Raw genomic sequence first — 12615 nt, 5'->3', positions numbered from 1 at the left:
CTCCCTGTCCCACAGGGCCTGCAGGAAGGGCGGCAATGCTGTGGACCCAGCAGGAGAAGCAGTGGCCCGAACAGCCAAAGACACCTATTTGGGTGTCTCGGTTAACAAGCATATTTTGTTATCTGGCACCCCCCGTTCCCAGGGGATGCTGGATAACAGAGCTTTTACTGTAGTACATTTAAATGAAGCTCTTGACAGATAGAGGTCAGAAGATCATCTTTAAATTTATATGATGGTGTCCTAAATAGTATGTGATCATGTAATTAAAGGCTGCATCCTAGTACATAAGTACAAAGGGGCAGATACCTGAGCAACCTTAATTCCAGTTTTTCATAAAATTCAAACTTTAATTTTCAGTTGATGTAGATGCTTGTGTGTAGTATGTTAGCAAATTTTCACTCAGACTCTTTATTCTCCCAACAGAGAAGGCCATGCTTTTGCATGAAGAGGCTGTTGCTGTTAATTCTAAAAAGGAAGAACTCAAGCAAGCAATATCTCATGCAAAAGAACTGGAGGTAATTATGAGTCCAGATTTAGAGCAGCTGTGCATTTGAACTGTGTTCTTGTACATTTTCAGGAGAGATGTATAAAATAACTTCCCATCATTGTGCTATATTACCATATTTACCATCTAATAGAAGATGAACCTGATTATAAGATGATCCCCCCCCGCAATAAATACATTCTGTATGCAGAAAATTTATAAATTCGTTATCATTTTCCAGATTTAAAATCTAATTATTGGAGTCTTGCCTTGAATTTTTCCCCCTCCTACTGTTGCAATAGGGAAAATAAACCTGGGAGGTCAGGTAGCTCTTTGCTCTCTGCTTCCCTCCAACTTTTCCCCTAGCTGCCCCTTCAGCCTCTCCTTACTGTCAGACCCTGCTCTCCCTGAGCGCACAGAAGTGAGACTTGTAATTTATTATATCCTTCATTGTGCCAGGCCCCACTAGAGTCTAGAGCGTTTCAATCTATGGTATTCCTGCAGCTCAGCACTGCTCTGTATACTCCAGATATTTTATGCCTCCCGCAACAAAGAATCCATGTGCTAATTAGCCCCACCCAGGACTGGAACTAGGTGTTCTTGTCAGAAGTCCTAGGATGCTCCAAAAATTTATATGAAGATGAGGCACAGGGCAAATGGGTCTGGCTTCACTTCATGGAGGATGGGCCACATTAATTATATGCACCAGGCTGAGAGAGGGGGCAACAGAAGGATTCTGGGTGAGCTATATGAAATGTTGTAGCTCACCGTGACTTGAAGAAATATTGGCAGTGAGTGGGACTTCACTTAATGGGCGTTATTGTATGTCTTATTCAAATGGGCTGCAAAAACCTACTCTTGTCATAGGTTTCCATCATTATGTTTGCCTTGTGTGGGTCACGTGTTTTAGAGGCACGTTCAGTGTTGGTTGCTTTTAACCAACTTCGTAGTTAGTTTTCATCTCTGAGCACATGTTGCTTTTGGTAGTAGTTTAATGATAAATGATGAGGGGGAAAAATCTACCCCTATATTGCACATACATTAACAAATATATTTTAAATAAGTTTCTAACAGTATAAGTTTTTAACACTATTTTTGTCCACAGCTAGAACTAGAGTCAGTAAAAGCTCAAGTTCTGTTGGTAAGCAAACAGAACCATTCACTGACAGAAAAATTGAAAGAGGTCGTAGACTATTCCTTTTTAAAGGAAGAGAAACTGGAGCTTCAGGTGCAGAATAAACTACTTAGACAACAGCTGGAGGAAATTCGTAATGAAAACCAGCATCTGAGAGACAGTAGGATTTTATTTTTATTTTTTTCCTTACTTGGTAGAACATTATACAATTCCCATTAAAATAAACTTAATGTTATTATTGTTAGCAAACTACTAATATAGGTAAGTGAAATGACTAATGTTTTAAAAGAAGCCTTCATGATACTTGGCTTTGCTCTTTTTTGTTTTCATCTTTATATTTCTTTTTTCTTAAGTTTTTAGTATCACACTTGCTAGGTAAAGGTTGGTCATAAATACACTTGTAGACTTTGTGGAAGTCTTGGACTTCTATTACAGACTTTCTGGTGACCTTGGGCTACTTATTTATCATTATCATCATTAATATAATATTTGTACCTTTATCTAGAATCCTTTATCTAACATTAAGAGAACAGTCCTTGCAATGAAATGCTTACAGTCTAAATAAGTCAAAGTGACAAAGGAATTACCATTATCCACATTTTACAGATAGGGAAAGAAGGCAGAGATTAATATCCCTCCTGTCCTTTCTCTCCCTTCCTTTGTGTCTACCAGAAACTTGCATCAGTATTTCCAATAATAGCTTTATTTATTGTGGCTAGTAGAGGACAACTTACTGCACATGACCTTTCTGGTATATTTGTCTATGTAGAATAACAAACTACTCAGACTATGTAGTAATGTGCTACAGTGACATAGCGTTGGCAGGCACAAACTGTGATGCTGCAGCTATGTGTCACTGTCAAGAGTCCCTCCAAGCTGTGCGTGTGTGCGGCCACACACAATTTAATACCGTGCAGCACACTAACTTTTAATGCTGTGCACCTGCCCAGAGAGGAGCTGGGCTGCGGCACAGCATGGCGAGGTGGGGGCTGGGGGTGGAGCTGGGGCCTGGCATGGGCTCAGCCAGCACTGGAGAACTGCTCTGCTTCCCAGCCCCAAGTCCAAGTGCCGCCTCACTCCCGGAGCAGGGACACGTTTGGAGCTTGGCTTCCCCAGATCTCAGATTATATGCTGCAGGCAGCAGTGGCTCGAGACAGCCAAGAGTGCACCCTGACACTTCACTCCTCTTCAGACAGCACATTGCTCTCCCAGCAGCAGAGTTTACACAGCCCGATGCAGCACGGTCGGATTCACTTTGGTTACCTGCAGCAGGTAAGGGTACACAGGGGAGAGCAGGATGGTGCAGAACCTAGGTCTGCATCAGAGGAAAAGGAACAGGTGCAAGGAATTGTTCCTAACTATGACGTAGTTTGGGGGTGCTGGTTCCAGCTGTTTTGGTCTAAGGACATAGGCAGACAAGATGCTTTAGGTAAGTTATATCACACTTACCCAAAGCACCTTGTCTAACCATGACATAAGATTCCTGTGTCACGAATGGGGAGCCCTCATTACCGGCTCCAGGGAACTGCTCCGCTCCCCAGCCCCCAGTCTTGTGCTTGGAGGATTATTGCAAAATCCATTGCATGAGGATTCTAGTCTACACTTCCAAGAGGAAATATTAAATGACAGTGTAGTAACAATGATGCTGTAGGGTCGCATGTAGATGTGTTCACTGTGTTGTACACGTATAGATAGACTGTAGAACAGGCAGAAATGTACATCAAATTAAGGTGTACAGAAGACGGGACAAGTATATTCAGGTATGTTACTTGCCACATAGGAATCTCCTACCCAGGTCTTCTTGGATCTGAAAGAGGCACTCGGAAAATTTGGTCTCTAAAAGAAACAGAAATCCCAATTAGTATATACCAGGGATCAGTAACCTATGGATGATCTGGTCTGTGGCAACCAGAATGGAGAGCACTTGTCCTCACATCAGCCTCACAGCCCCCAGTGCAGTCACCTCTCCCCAAAGCAGTGGCATCTCGCATGGGAGGGAAGTGTCACAAAGCCCACTATAATTCAAGGGGTTTGTGTATAGAGGTATCTGGAGAGCTATACTGTTTGTTTCACTGCTTTTAGTTTGTTTCGCTGATATGATATGTTTGGTCTCATTTAAAAAAAATAATGTTATGCTGTGTTCATTTTTAACACTCCTTTCTCTGTATGGCTACATTATGCTGTCTGTATATAACTTTATGATTTTGAACATGATTTAGCCCAGGAATATTCAGCTCCTGTCCCTTAGGCTAAATTTGGTCTGAGGAGCAATGTGATCTGGCCCACGTGGCTTCCCAAGGATCTGGAAATTTGGGGCCAGGGAAAACAGTAGCAGTAACACTTCTGTCCCTCACTGGCAAATTTCCAAGCTCTGCAGGCCAGATGATGTGGTTCCATGTGCCTGACTCATGCAGGGCTGGGACTGGAGTAGCAGGCTTGATTCTGGTGCACGTGGATTCTGGGTTGAGTTTTGGGTGGCAGTCCCAATCTGGCACTCCCAGGGCTGGGGCTGGGGAGGCGGACTGAATCTTGCAAGATATGTCATGCAGGACCAGGGCCTGATCTGATGCGTTTTGTATTGGGCTCATGAACCAATCCTGCAGCACTGATGCAGGCTGCAGGACTGAAAGGTTTGCCGCCACTAGTTTAGCCAAAGTAAATGAGGCTGAATAAGTGATGCTAAATACACAGGGAAAATGGGGTGGGCAAACCTGCTCAGTATCTTTCCATTGTTTTACTAGGTGAGAGACAATTGCCATTCCCTGCCACAGGCTGACAGGACTACTGGTGGGATGAGCACCCAAGTAGTTATCTACCTGTAATAGGAAAAACAACTCTATGGTAGCTAAGACATCTTAGAGCAATGGACCCTTAGCTAGAAGAATTCCAGCTGCACTGTTGGGAAGTAAATATCTAGAAAATGGAGACTCCTGAGGAATAGGGACAGTGCTGTTGCAGGGAGCGGGGACTGGTGTGGAAGTATTTAGGGAACTGTGTTGGAGATAGGGCTTTTGGATTATCCCAAGTTCTGGGAGAGGACATGTCCCCAGTGGTCAGGGCTGGTAGGATTGGCAGGAAGGCTGATCTCTGAAAATGCTGGCAGGTCTCTCTGAAGGACTAGGATGAGAAGCTAAGAAACTTTAATTTGTCTTTTTGTTTGGTCTTCAAACTTATGGTCAGTTTTTCTTGTATAATTGTTTTCTCCTATATAATAATCCTTTTGTTGTTTTGTCTCTGTACTGAGGCTGAGGCTTGTGAGATTAAAGTTGCCCATGAAAAACCATGGTCTGTTCCTTAAGATGAGCCATGGGATAGCAAGAATTGGGTCTCTTGCGAGTACTGTGTGGATGGGTTTGTGGGGTAGAAGGGGAGGCTTGAAGCTGGTGAGGTCTACCAGTTGGTGGTGCACCGGAGGGAGGAACAAAGTGAGTATACCCAAGCAGGTAGGATCAGCAGCCAGTGGCAGCCTGCCGTTGGTAAAAGCCCTGGTATATACTGCAGCAGTATGTGCCTATATAGATTTGTTGGAATTTAGAAAAGTATTTCAGTTTTGTTCCTAAAGGGGTTACTATAAATAATGAGAGTATATTGCTTATAATATTGTAAACTATTTCTTGACATTGTTCTTTTATATGACAGAACTAACTCAGCCATCAGCTGAACATCTGGCCTGCCAAGCGGAGTTGAAGAGAACTGAACATGCTAGAAAGCTGGAACAGGAAGAGTTTGTAAACCACAAACAACTCCTAGAAAAGCAACTACAAACGGAGGTAAAATCTTCTTTTTTACCTAATTAGAATGAGAAATGTTTCTTTTTTATGTCATTTTGTAAACATGCCCATCCCAACACATATCTAGTATGAATGCAGGTGGTACTTTGTTGTATTGTTTTAGCTTTTCATTATTTAAGCACATAAAAATATATTTTCAGCCAATTTGGCGCAAAATAGAAGCATCAGTGCTAGTTTACTGTAAGTCAATACAGCTGATGAACCTGGAAGAAGGAAAAAACCCAACCTAGAAAGCCCCTGCACATTTTGTACTAAACAAAATGATCTGTGGTGGTAGAAATAAAGTTTTGAAAGAAATAAGTCTCCCTGGATAGGAGACATTTTAAACAAGTGTTGAAGATTAGAAAAGTTTGGATAAGATTTTTCCTTTCAAAATCTCTTGCAGGTCGAGCGGTGCACACAATTAAAGAGCCAACTATTAGACTGTGAAGCTACTATCAGAAAGTTAAATATTCAGGTTGAGGATCTGAAAGTGCAACTGAAGCAAACCCAAACAGGTTTGTATTATTTAGCTTTTTAACTGAGTGTATAAAGACCTTTTCATTTGTACAAACTCTTCCAATGGTTTGAAAAGTAACTGAGGCAGAAAGGGATCAATCTATGAGTAATAAGTTATTACTTACAGTTTGTGAATCTGTGTAATAACTCATAAGGTGTGAATTCTGTAGGGTGCAAATTAGAACTTTAATTTTCAGCTAATTGAGATTCTTGTGTGTAGTAAGCAGGGATCCTGTTTTTCTCTGCTTAGAAATCCTAACTTCTCAGATAAAAATCCCAGCATTCTCTTAAACCCCCCACAAGACCGTGTTTTTCCACAATTAAAATAAAATGCCGCTATAGATAGATAGTGGTGTTTCATATACATATCTCTATCTATAGATAGATAGAAGTATCTGTTGAACACAGTGTTTTATTCATATATTTACAATTTTAAAGCAATTTGAAAGCCTGCCAGTGCCTTAATCACTATAATAAAATACATTCTAAACACCTATATATTGGCATTTGATTTTGGTTTTTTTCATCATGGAAAATCAGAGCTCCCCTTGCCCCCTTCGCTTCCCCTGCTCCCTTCAGTCACCAAAACACAGGTCCAGCTGTGGCTGCCCCCCAACCCTGTTACTTTGTAGCACCAACCAGCCCTGATATGCTGGTGCCCTGCCTCTGCCCATGCCCCTGCTCCTCACTCCCAAGTCACAGTCCCCCCACCCCTGCTAGTGCTCCTCACTCCGGACCCGCTGCCCCCTCCCCTAGCATGTGGGGAATAGGGTGGATGTGTGGGAAAGAGGGTGTGGACACAGGCAATGTGTTGCGGGGGGGCACATGCCCCCCAAGACTCCTGTGCCCACAGCAGGGTGTGGGGATGCAGTGAGGTTGGATCAGCCCTGGACAGGGTATGCCTCTGTGGCTCAGCTTGTGGGACCTGGCATGGGAAGGAGCAGTGTGCTGCCAAGGCCACCAACATGAGGCATGGCAGTGGAATTGTGCCCCATATTGCTGCCAAGTGGGCAGGAGGCACCTCACCGTGGCAGCTATGGCAATGTGGTGCTTCTTTCTACACCACGTCCTTCCCACTGGGCTGCGGAGGCAGCTTCTGCCCGCCTGGAAGCAGGTGGTGGGCGCAGAAATCTTGGGAGGTGCATGCCTTCTCCATGTTGCCTTGGCCCCCTCGCTCCCCAACATGTCACCTGTGCTCCCCTGTCACATACTCTCTGTGCCGCCCCCCCCCCCATGCTTTGCTTCCTTCCCTCCACCCCTCCCCTGTGGTCCCCGCCTTGCTTGTGATCCTTCCCCCCCACCTCCATAGACTTACCTGGAAGGAGCTGCAGGAGCTGATCTGCTTGCTGCTTGGTTGCCACATGCATGTATCCATGCATACATGCACAAGGCGCCCCCTGTGACCTCTTCCCCCATTCCCAAGCAGACCCTTGCACACTGGAACTGTGCCCGCCCACAAGGGGAAACCTGTAGTTTTCCCTTGCAGGCTGGGAAGACTGCCTGCAAGGGAAAACTACAGGTTTTTATGCTATTATAAAATAATAGCATAAACCACATTCAGTATTTTTATATCAAAAGAAAATTAGCTTATGGATTAACAGTATGAATGCCACATTTCACACTGACCATTTAAAACAGACATTTATAAACTTTTACAGTGTAAGAGATGGTTGAAGGAGCTGTTGCTGCCAAGTGACATTGCACTCTGAGTAGTTTAATATGTTTTAGGTACAATAATTATTGAAGTACCAAAGAAATATTAGCCTTTTTAAGCATTTGGTATTTTTCCATCTGTTGGTTCTAAATATTTACTTACAAAAACAAATCAGTGATGACTTGAAGTTACACAGCAACATGAAATGCAGTATATCATATTTTCTTACATACAACACATAGTAAGTAACTGAATAGTAGTGGCTAGAGCAGGGGTGGGCAAAATGGTGGATCCAGATGGTGGCCAGATTCCATTTCCTAGCATCCCCTGTCCACATGGCTGGGGGCAGATTCCATGGAGACCCCAGCAGCAGCTGCCCTGTGATAGCAGGCGGCCAGGGTTTCTGTGAAGACTGGTCCCAGCAGTGCTGGCAGGTTGCAAAGCTGCTCTGGAGCCCGGCTGGGATCTCGTGGCAGTGACAGCATGATCCAGAGCCAGGGCAGAGCTGCGATCCGCAGTCTGCATGCTCTGAGCAGGGGTGTGCAGGCAGCGGATCATGGCTGTGCCTCAGCTTCTTGCAGCGGTGACAGGGTGGTCCAGAGCTGGGGCTGAGCTGTGATCTGCTGCTTGTATGCCCCTGCCTGGAACTTTGCCCTGGGTCTGGACCACGCTGTCACTGCTGTAAGATCCCAGCTGGGCTCTGGAGCAGCTCTGTGCCCTGCCATGTGCCCTACCAGCAGGGGCGGGGCTTGAGGGGGTTATAACCACCCCAAAATTCTCTGTAGCCCCCTGCAGCCACCCCTCCCAGTAGCATGGCTGCCTCTCTCCTTTCCCCTCCCACCCCACCCCCAGGTGCTGCTGCTGCTGTTGCTGCCTGCCAGTGCTGCTGGGGCTGGTGTCCTTGGAAACTCTGGCCCACGTGGCTACTGCTGGGGTCTCCATGGATACTGGCTCCAGCCACATGGGCAGATGTTGCTGGGAAATGGAGTGCACAGCTGGCCGGATCTGGCCCATGGGCCGGACTTTGCCCACCCCTAGGCTAGAGGAAGGAGCCTGCTTATTGTTCTGCTCCCTGTGAGTCGGACACAGATTTTACGTTCGCTTTTGTCTAGTAACTGGAAGATGGTTTTCTAAGTGTATTTCTTGCATATAATGCATATGGCAATTTCCAGCAACCTTTTTTGTGGTAGGGGGTGGGGGGAAGGTATATGTTGTATGTGAAGAAAAATGTTAATACCATTTTTAATTGCTTTCCTTTTATACTTTAAGTGGAAAAAATCCTACATTTTAAGATCAGTAGGTTAAATTTGTAAATATGAAATGTAAATCGCTTCTGAATCATGTGACCAAAATCAGAATTTAAATAATTCCTTTCCTTTCCCCCTAATCCCCTTGTTTTTATAGTTCTAGAAAATGAAGTGTATCGGAATCCTAAGCCTTCGCTTGTTGATCGTTCTGTCATTGACTTCACTGGTGATAAATTTGTACCTCATGACATTTATGTGGATGGTATATTCTTGAAAAACCGGGCTATGACTGATATCATTGAAGCAGATGCTGTTTTAAGAGTTGGTCATCACCAGCATTCACGGACACTTGGCACTTCCTCAGATTCTGATTTTGAATCTGTAGCCAAAACCAAGGCGAGGATAAAAGAGCTAGAGAAAGAGGCAGAGTACTTGGAAGAAGCATACAGAAATTACCAGACTAGAATCATTCAGGGTACAGTTTGTAGCACACCTACAAAGACTAAATCTGCTATACCTGTACAGTGTGCTGTTGGTAGAGTCCCTTTGACGTCTCAGCGTGAAGTTTTATTTGTAGAAGACAACCTTGGTTCCCAACATTTTGCTTTTAGCAGTTCTAGAGACCAGAGGTATGATGAATCAGCTGGCCACAATGACGTCTTGAAAAATCATCTAACTCCACCACGAGAAAGAGTTTCTCCGTCAAGACGTCTTTCTTCTACTCCTCTTTCAAAAGTAGAGAGAAACATCAATAACAAGATAGTTTCTGAAGGTAAACTACTATTTCTCATGGTTTGGCTTGTGCATAATTCAGTTCCGGCAGGATTCGTCTAGGTCCCTTCCGACTCATTGATTCTATGATTTAAAAATGATGATTATGTATTAATTTATCATTTGCTTCTTAAGGGCAGGTGAATGCTACAGGCAAAATATGACAATTAGAAAACTAAGTTTTGATGAAAATGCGAGCCGCAGAAGTATGGAGGAGATCAAGTGTACTGCTCTTTAATTTAATCCATTTTAAATGGGCAATTGGAGTAAAATCATGATATGCTGCAGCTGTAATGTACTGTGGCTATCACTGTTTTTGTTATAACTTAGTATCTGCTTTTGTACTCTGGGTGAATTTAACTTTGATTTCACAGCTGTAGTAAAACTCCCTGTATACTATATATCACTGTTGTGATATTGCATGTAAAATACATTAAAAGAAAATTCAGGTTGTAAAATATTAGACTAAGAAGATGTATAATGCCAGAAATAATATGGTCTATGCAACCTGAGCTTTTCCCAACCTGGTATATGCATTTGAAAAACACTCTTCAAAGATATGTAGCTTACACAGAACCCCTATCTCACCCAAAGCTGTTGACTGTAGGATTGCTGCTTCTTTTTTTTGTAGAATTTTAACATTATATATGAATGAAGCAGGGGTTTTCAGGGAGAGTATAGTTTTATGGTTAAGGCATTAAATGCAGCCATAGATAACTGGATTCGACAGGTTTCTCTTGCTTTATGTGGGTTCTGTACGTGCGAAATTGCTCTTATGCTACGACCCCTTTTATACCAAAAATTAATTATATGCAAGGGAAATTCACTCTTATGTGATCAGTGTGGTGGAAGCCTGAGCAGTTTACTCCCTGTTGCAGCTGCGCCGTGCCCCCTGCCTGCTCGGCAGTGAGACGCATGTGGCTGCGCATGGCTCTCAGGGCAACAGGGCTCAAAGTGCAGTGGCAGCCTCCTTCGCCCCGTGCACACTAAATGTTCACCATCACCCTTTGCTTGTGTGTACTGTATGCTGTTGATGAGTACCAAAATTGTCTTGTCAAAGTGGTAAAAATGGGTCTGGGGGACAGTACAGTCGAGGTCTTGGAATGTATCCCTCCTTGTTGCATTGTAAAGTGGGTTCCCTTCATGCGAATTTGAGTTATGTGCCGTTTTCCAGAAACTCATGTACAGCATAAAGTGAGGGGAACCTGTATTCCTGTCTTTGGATGGAAAGCAATCACTTAAAGCAAAATTTTCAAAGGTGGTCACTAACCCTATGGTCTTCATTTTCTGGGTGCTCAGTTGATACCCTGGGTCTAATTTGCTGATAAGCTGATAGTAGTCACAGCTTTAACAGGTCAGTGGGAGCTTTTCTATGAACATATGCAATTGTTGTATATAACCTGATTTTTGAGTCCTTTGTATTACATGTCTCAAATCAAATATATGAAACTAGCAAATCTCTTTCTCCTTAATCTCTGTGCCTCAGTTCCCTAGCTCTAAAATGAGCAGGGGCTGAGTCAAGGTAAATTGCTATTTATGAAGTACTTCCATCCAGTAGTGACAAGCAAAGTAGTATAGCCCATGAGGAAATTAAACTTTTTTCCTTTGAATGTCTATGTCTTCAACTTCTGGTGGCATAGCAGTTTATGGTGGTTGAATCCATATCTTTGTGCCTTGGGGCTTTGCCTCCTAATAGAATATAAATGGAAATGGAGCAATTAACTGACCTATATACCATCTTATCATCAAAGATGAGAGATAGAGCTTGCTCATGGTATCAGGTTTAACGATATAGGTTTTACCTTTGTTGATATTTACAAATCCAGTAACTAATGAAATCTAGTGTTATACATTTGTGGTAGTTATTCTTGTGATGAGTCAAAAGTGACTAGGTTTCATAGGTTGTTCTGTATGAGAGGTTGTTATGCCCCTCAATTTCAGCTGCTCCATCTGTGTTATTTAGTAAAAAGAAATGTTTAGGTATAGGGGATCCTCACAAAAAAGTTCAGTAAACTCCAGAGTGAACAAAATAACATTTTTTTTGAGAAAAAATTGATGAGGCCTGTCTTAGAACTGGAAGGTAGGAGAGAATCACCCCTGGGAACTGCTCTGTTTCAGGTGGCCCTTGCTGCTGCCCCTTTGCACCTCTGAGGCAATTTTGGTTTTGGTGAGAGATTTCATCCTCTGCCTCAGGGCCATTTATGCTGAGAATGACAAATTCTGGTCCTTAAGAGAACACAGAAGTAAGTCTGTATAATACTGCTCCCAAAAGAAAAAGGGAAAATTGCATTCCCTTTGTTTCACCCAAAAGTCACAGCAAGTCCTAGAAATACAGGGCTGCAAGCCACCCTGAGGTCATCTTGTCCAATGGACTGCTCTATGGCTAGGTAAACATACCCGACCCATTGTTTGGGAGGTGTTCATTTAACCTGTTCTCAAACTCCAGTGGAGAAATAGCCCATTCTTTTCCTCCACTATAAAGTCCTAATACCAAAACTTAATCTTCTTTTGCTGCAAATTAGGCAAATTTCTTGCTGTTAGTCCCACAGCGTACGTGGAAAACAATTAGTTATCGTCTTTTGAATGATAATCTTCATATATTTGAATTATTATTATGCTTCCTCAGTTCTCTCCTTTCTAAACTTAAAACAAACTGAAATTTCAACCATTCTTTATCATTTGTGTTTCTAAACTACTTGTCATTCTTATTCCTGGGCTCTTGCCAATTCTTCTACATTTTAACAGTATACTATCAGAAGTTGGATACAGTGTCTAGCTGATGTCTTACAAATGTTTAGTGTGGAAGAACTATTTTTGATGTTTTCTATATATCTGTCCTGTTAATGAATCACTAAATGGGGGGTTGAAAAAAATAAGAGGTTTTTTTCCCACACATCAGTTGGACAGAGACAGGCAATGCTATAGTTGATTGTTAGGGATGGGATAAATTTACTGAGATTTCTTTTAACAAGACAAATAAAATGTACAATAAACCAACAATAAAACACCATCCCTGTAGACCCTACTGCTCTCAT

At 42.9% G+C, this 12615-nt stretch overlaps 1 protein-coding gene across 4 annotated transcripts in view; it reads left to right on the top strand.

Moving 5' to 3' along the window:
* Positions 1 to 12615, top strand: part of OFD1 (OFD1, centriole and centriolar satellite protein) — a 61652-nt gene that overhangs the window by 16416 nt on the left and 32621 nt on the right. For all 4 annotated transcript variants that reach the window (XM_019529310.1, XM_019529309.1, XM_019529311.1 and 1 more), the window contains 5 exons: positions 424 to 515; positions 1590 to 1779; positions 5259 to 5389; positions 5796 to 5907; positions 8967 to 9581. In XM_019529310.1, coding sequence (XP_019384855.1) covers positions 424 to 515; positions 1590 to 1779; positions 5259 to 5389; positions 5796 to 5907; positions 8967 to 9581 — 1140 coding nt within the window. The remainder of the gene's footprint in view (positions 1 to 423; positions 516 to 1589; positions 1780 to 5258; positions 5390 to 5795; positions 5908 to 8966; positions 9582 to 12615) is intronic.

This window comes from Crocodylus porosus, unplaced genomic scaffold, assembly GCF_001723895.1.
Source record: "Crocodylus porosus isolate Cpor-Errol unplaced genomic scaffold, CroPor_comp1, whole genome shotgun sequence".
In the NCBI taxonomy this organism is placed as follows: Eukaryota; Metazoa; Chordata; order Crocodylia; family Crocodylidae; genus Crocodylus; species Crocodylus porosus.
The sequence above is the reverse complement of the archived record's forward strand: the minus strand, read 5'-3'. Positions and strand labels throughout refer to the sequence as shown.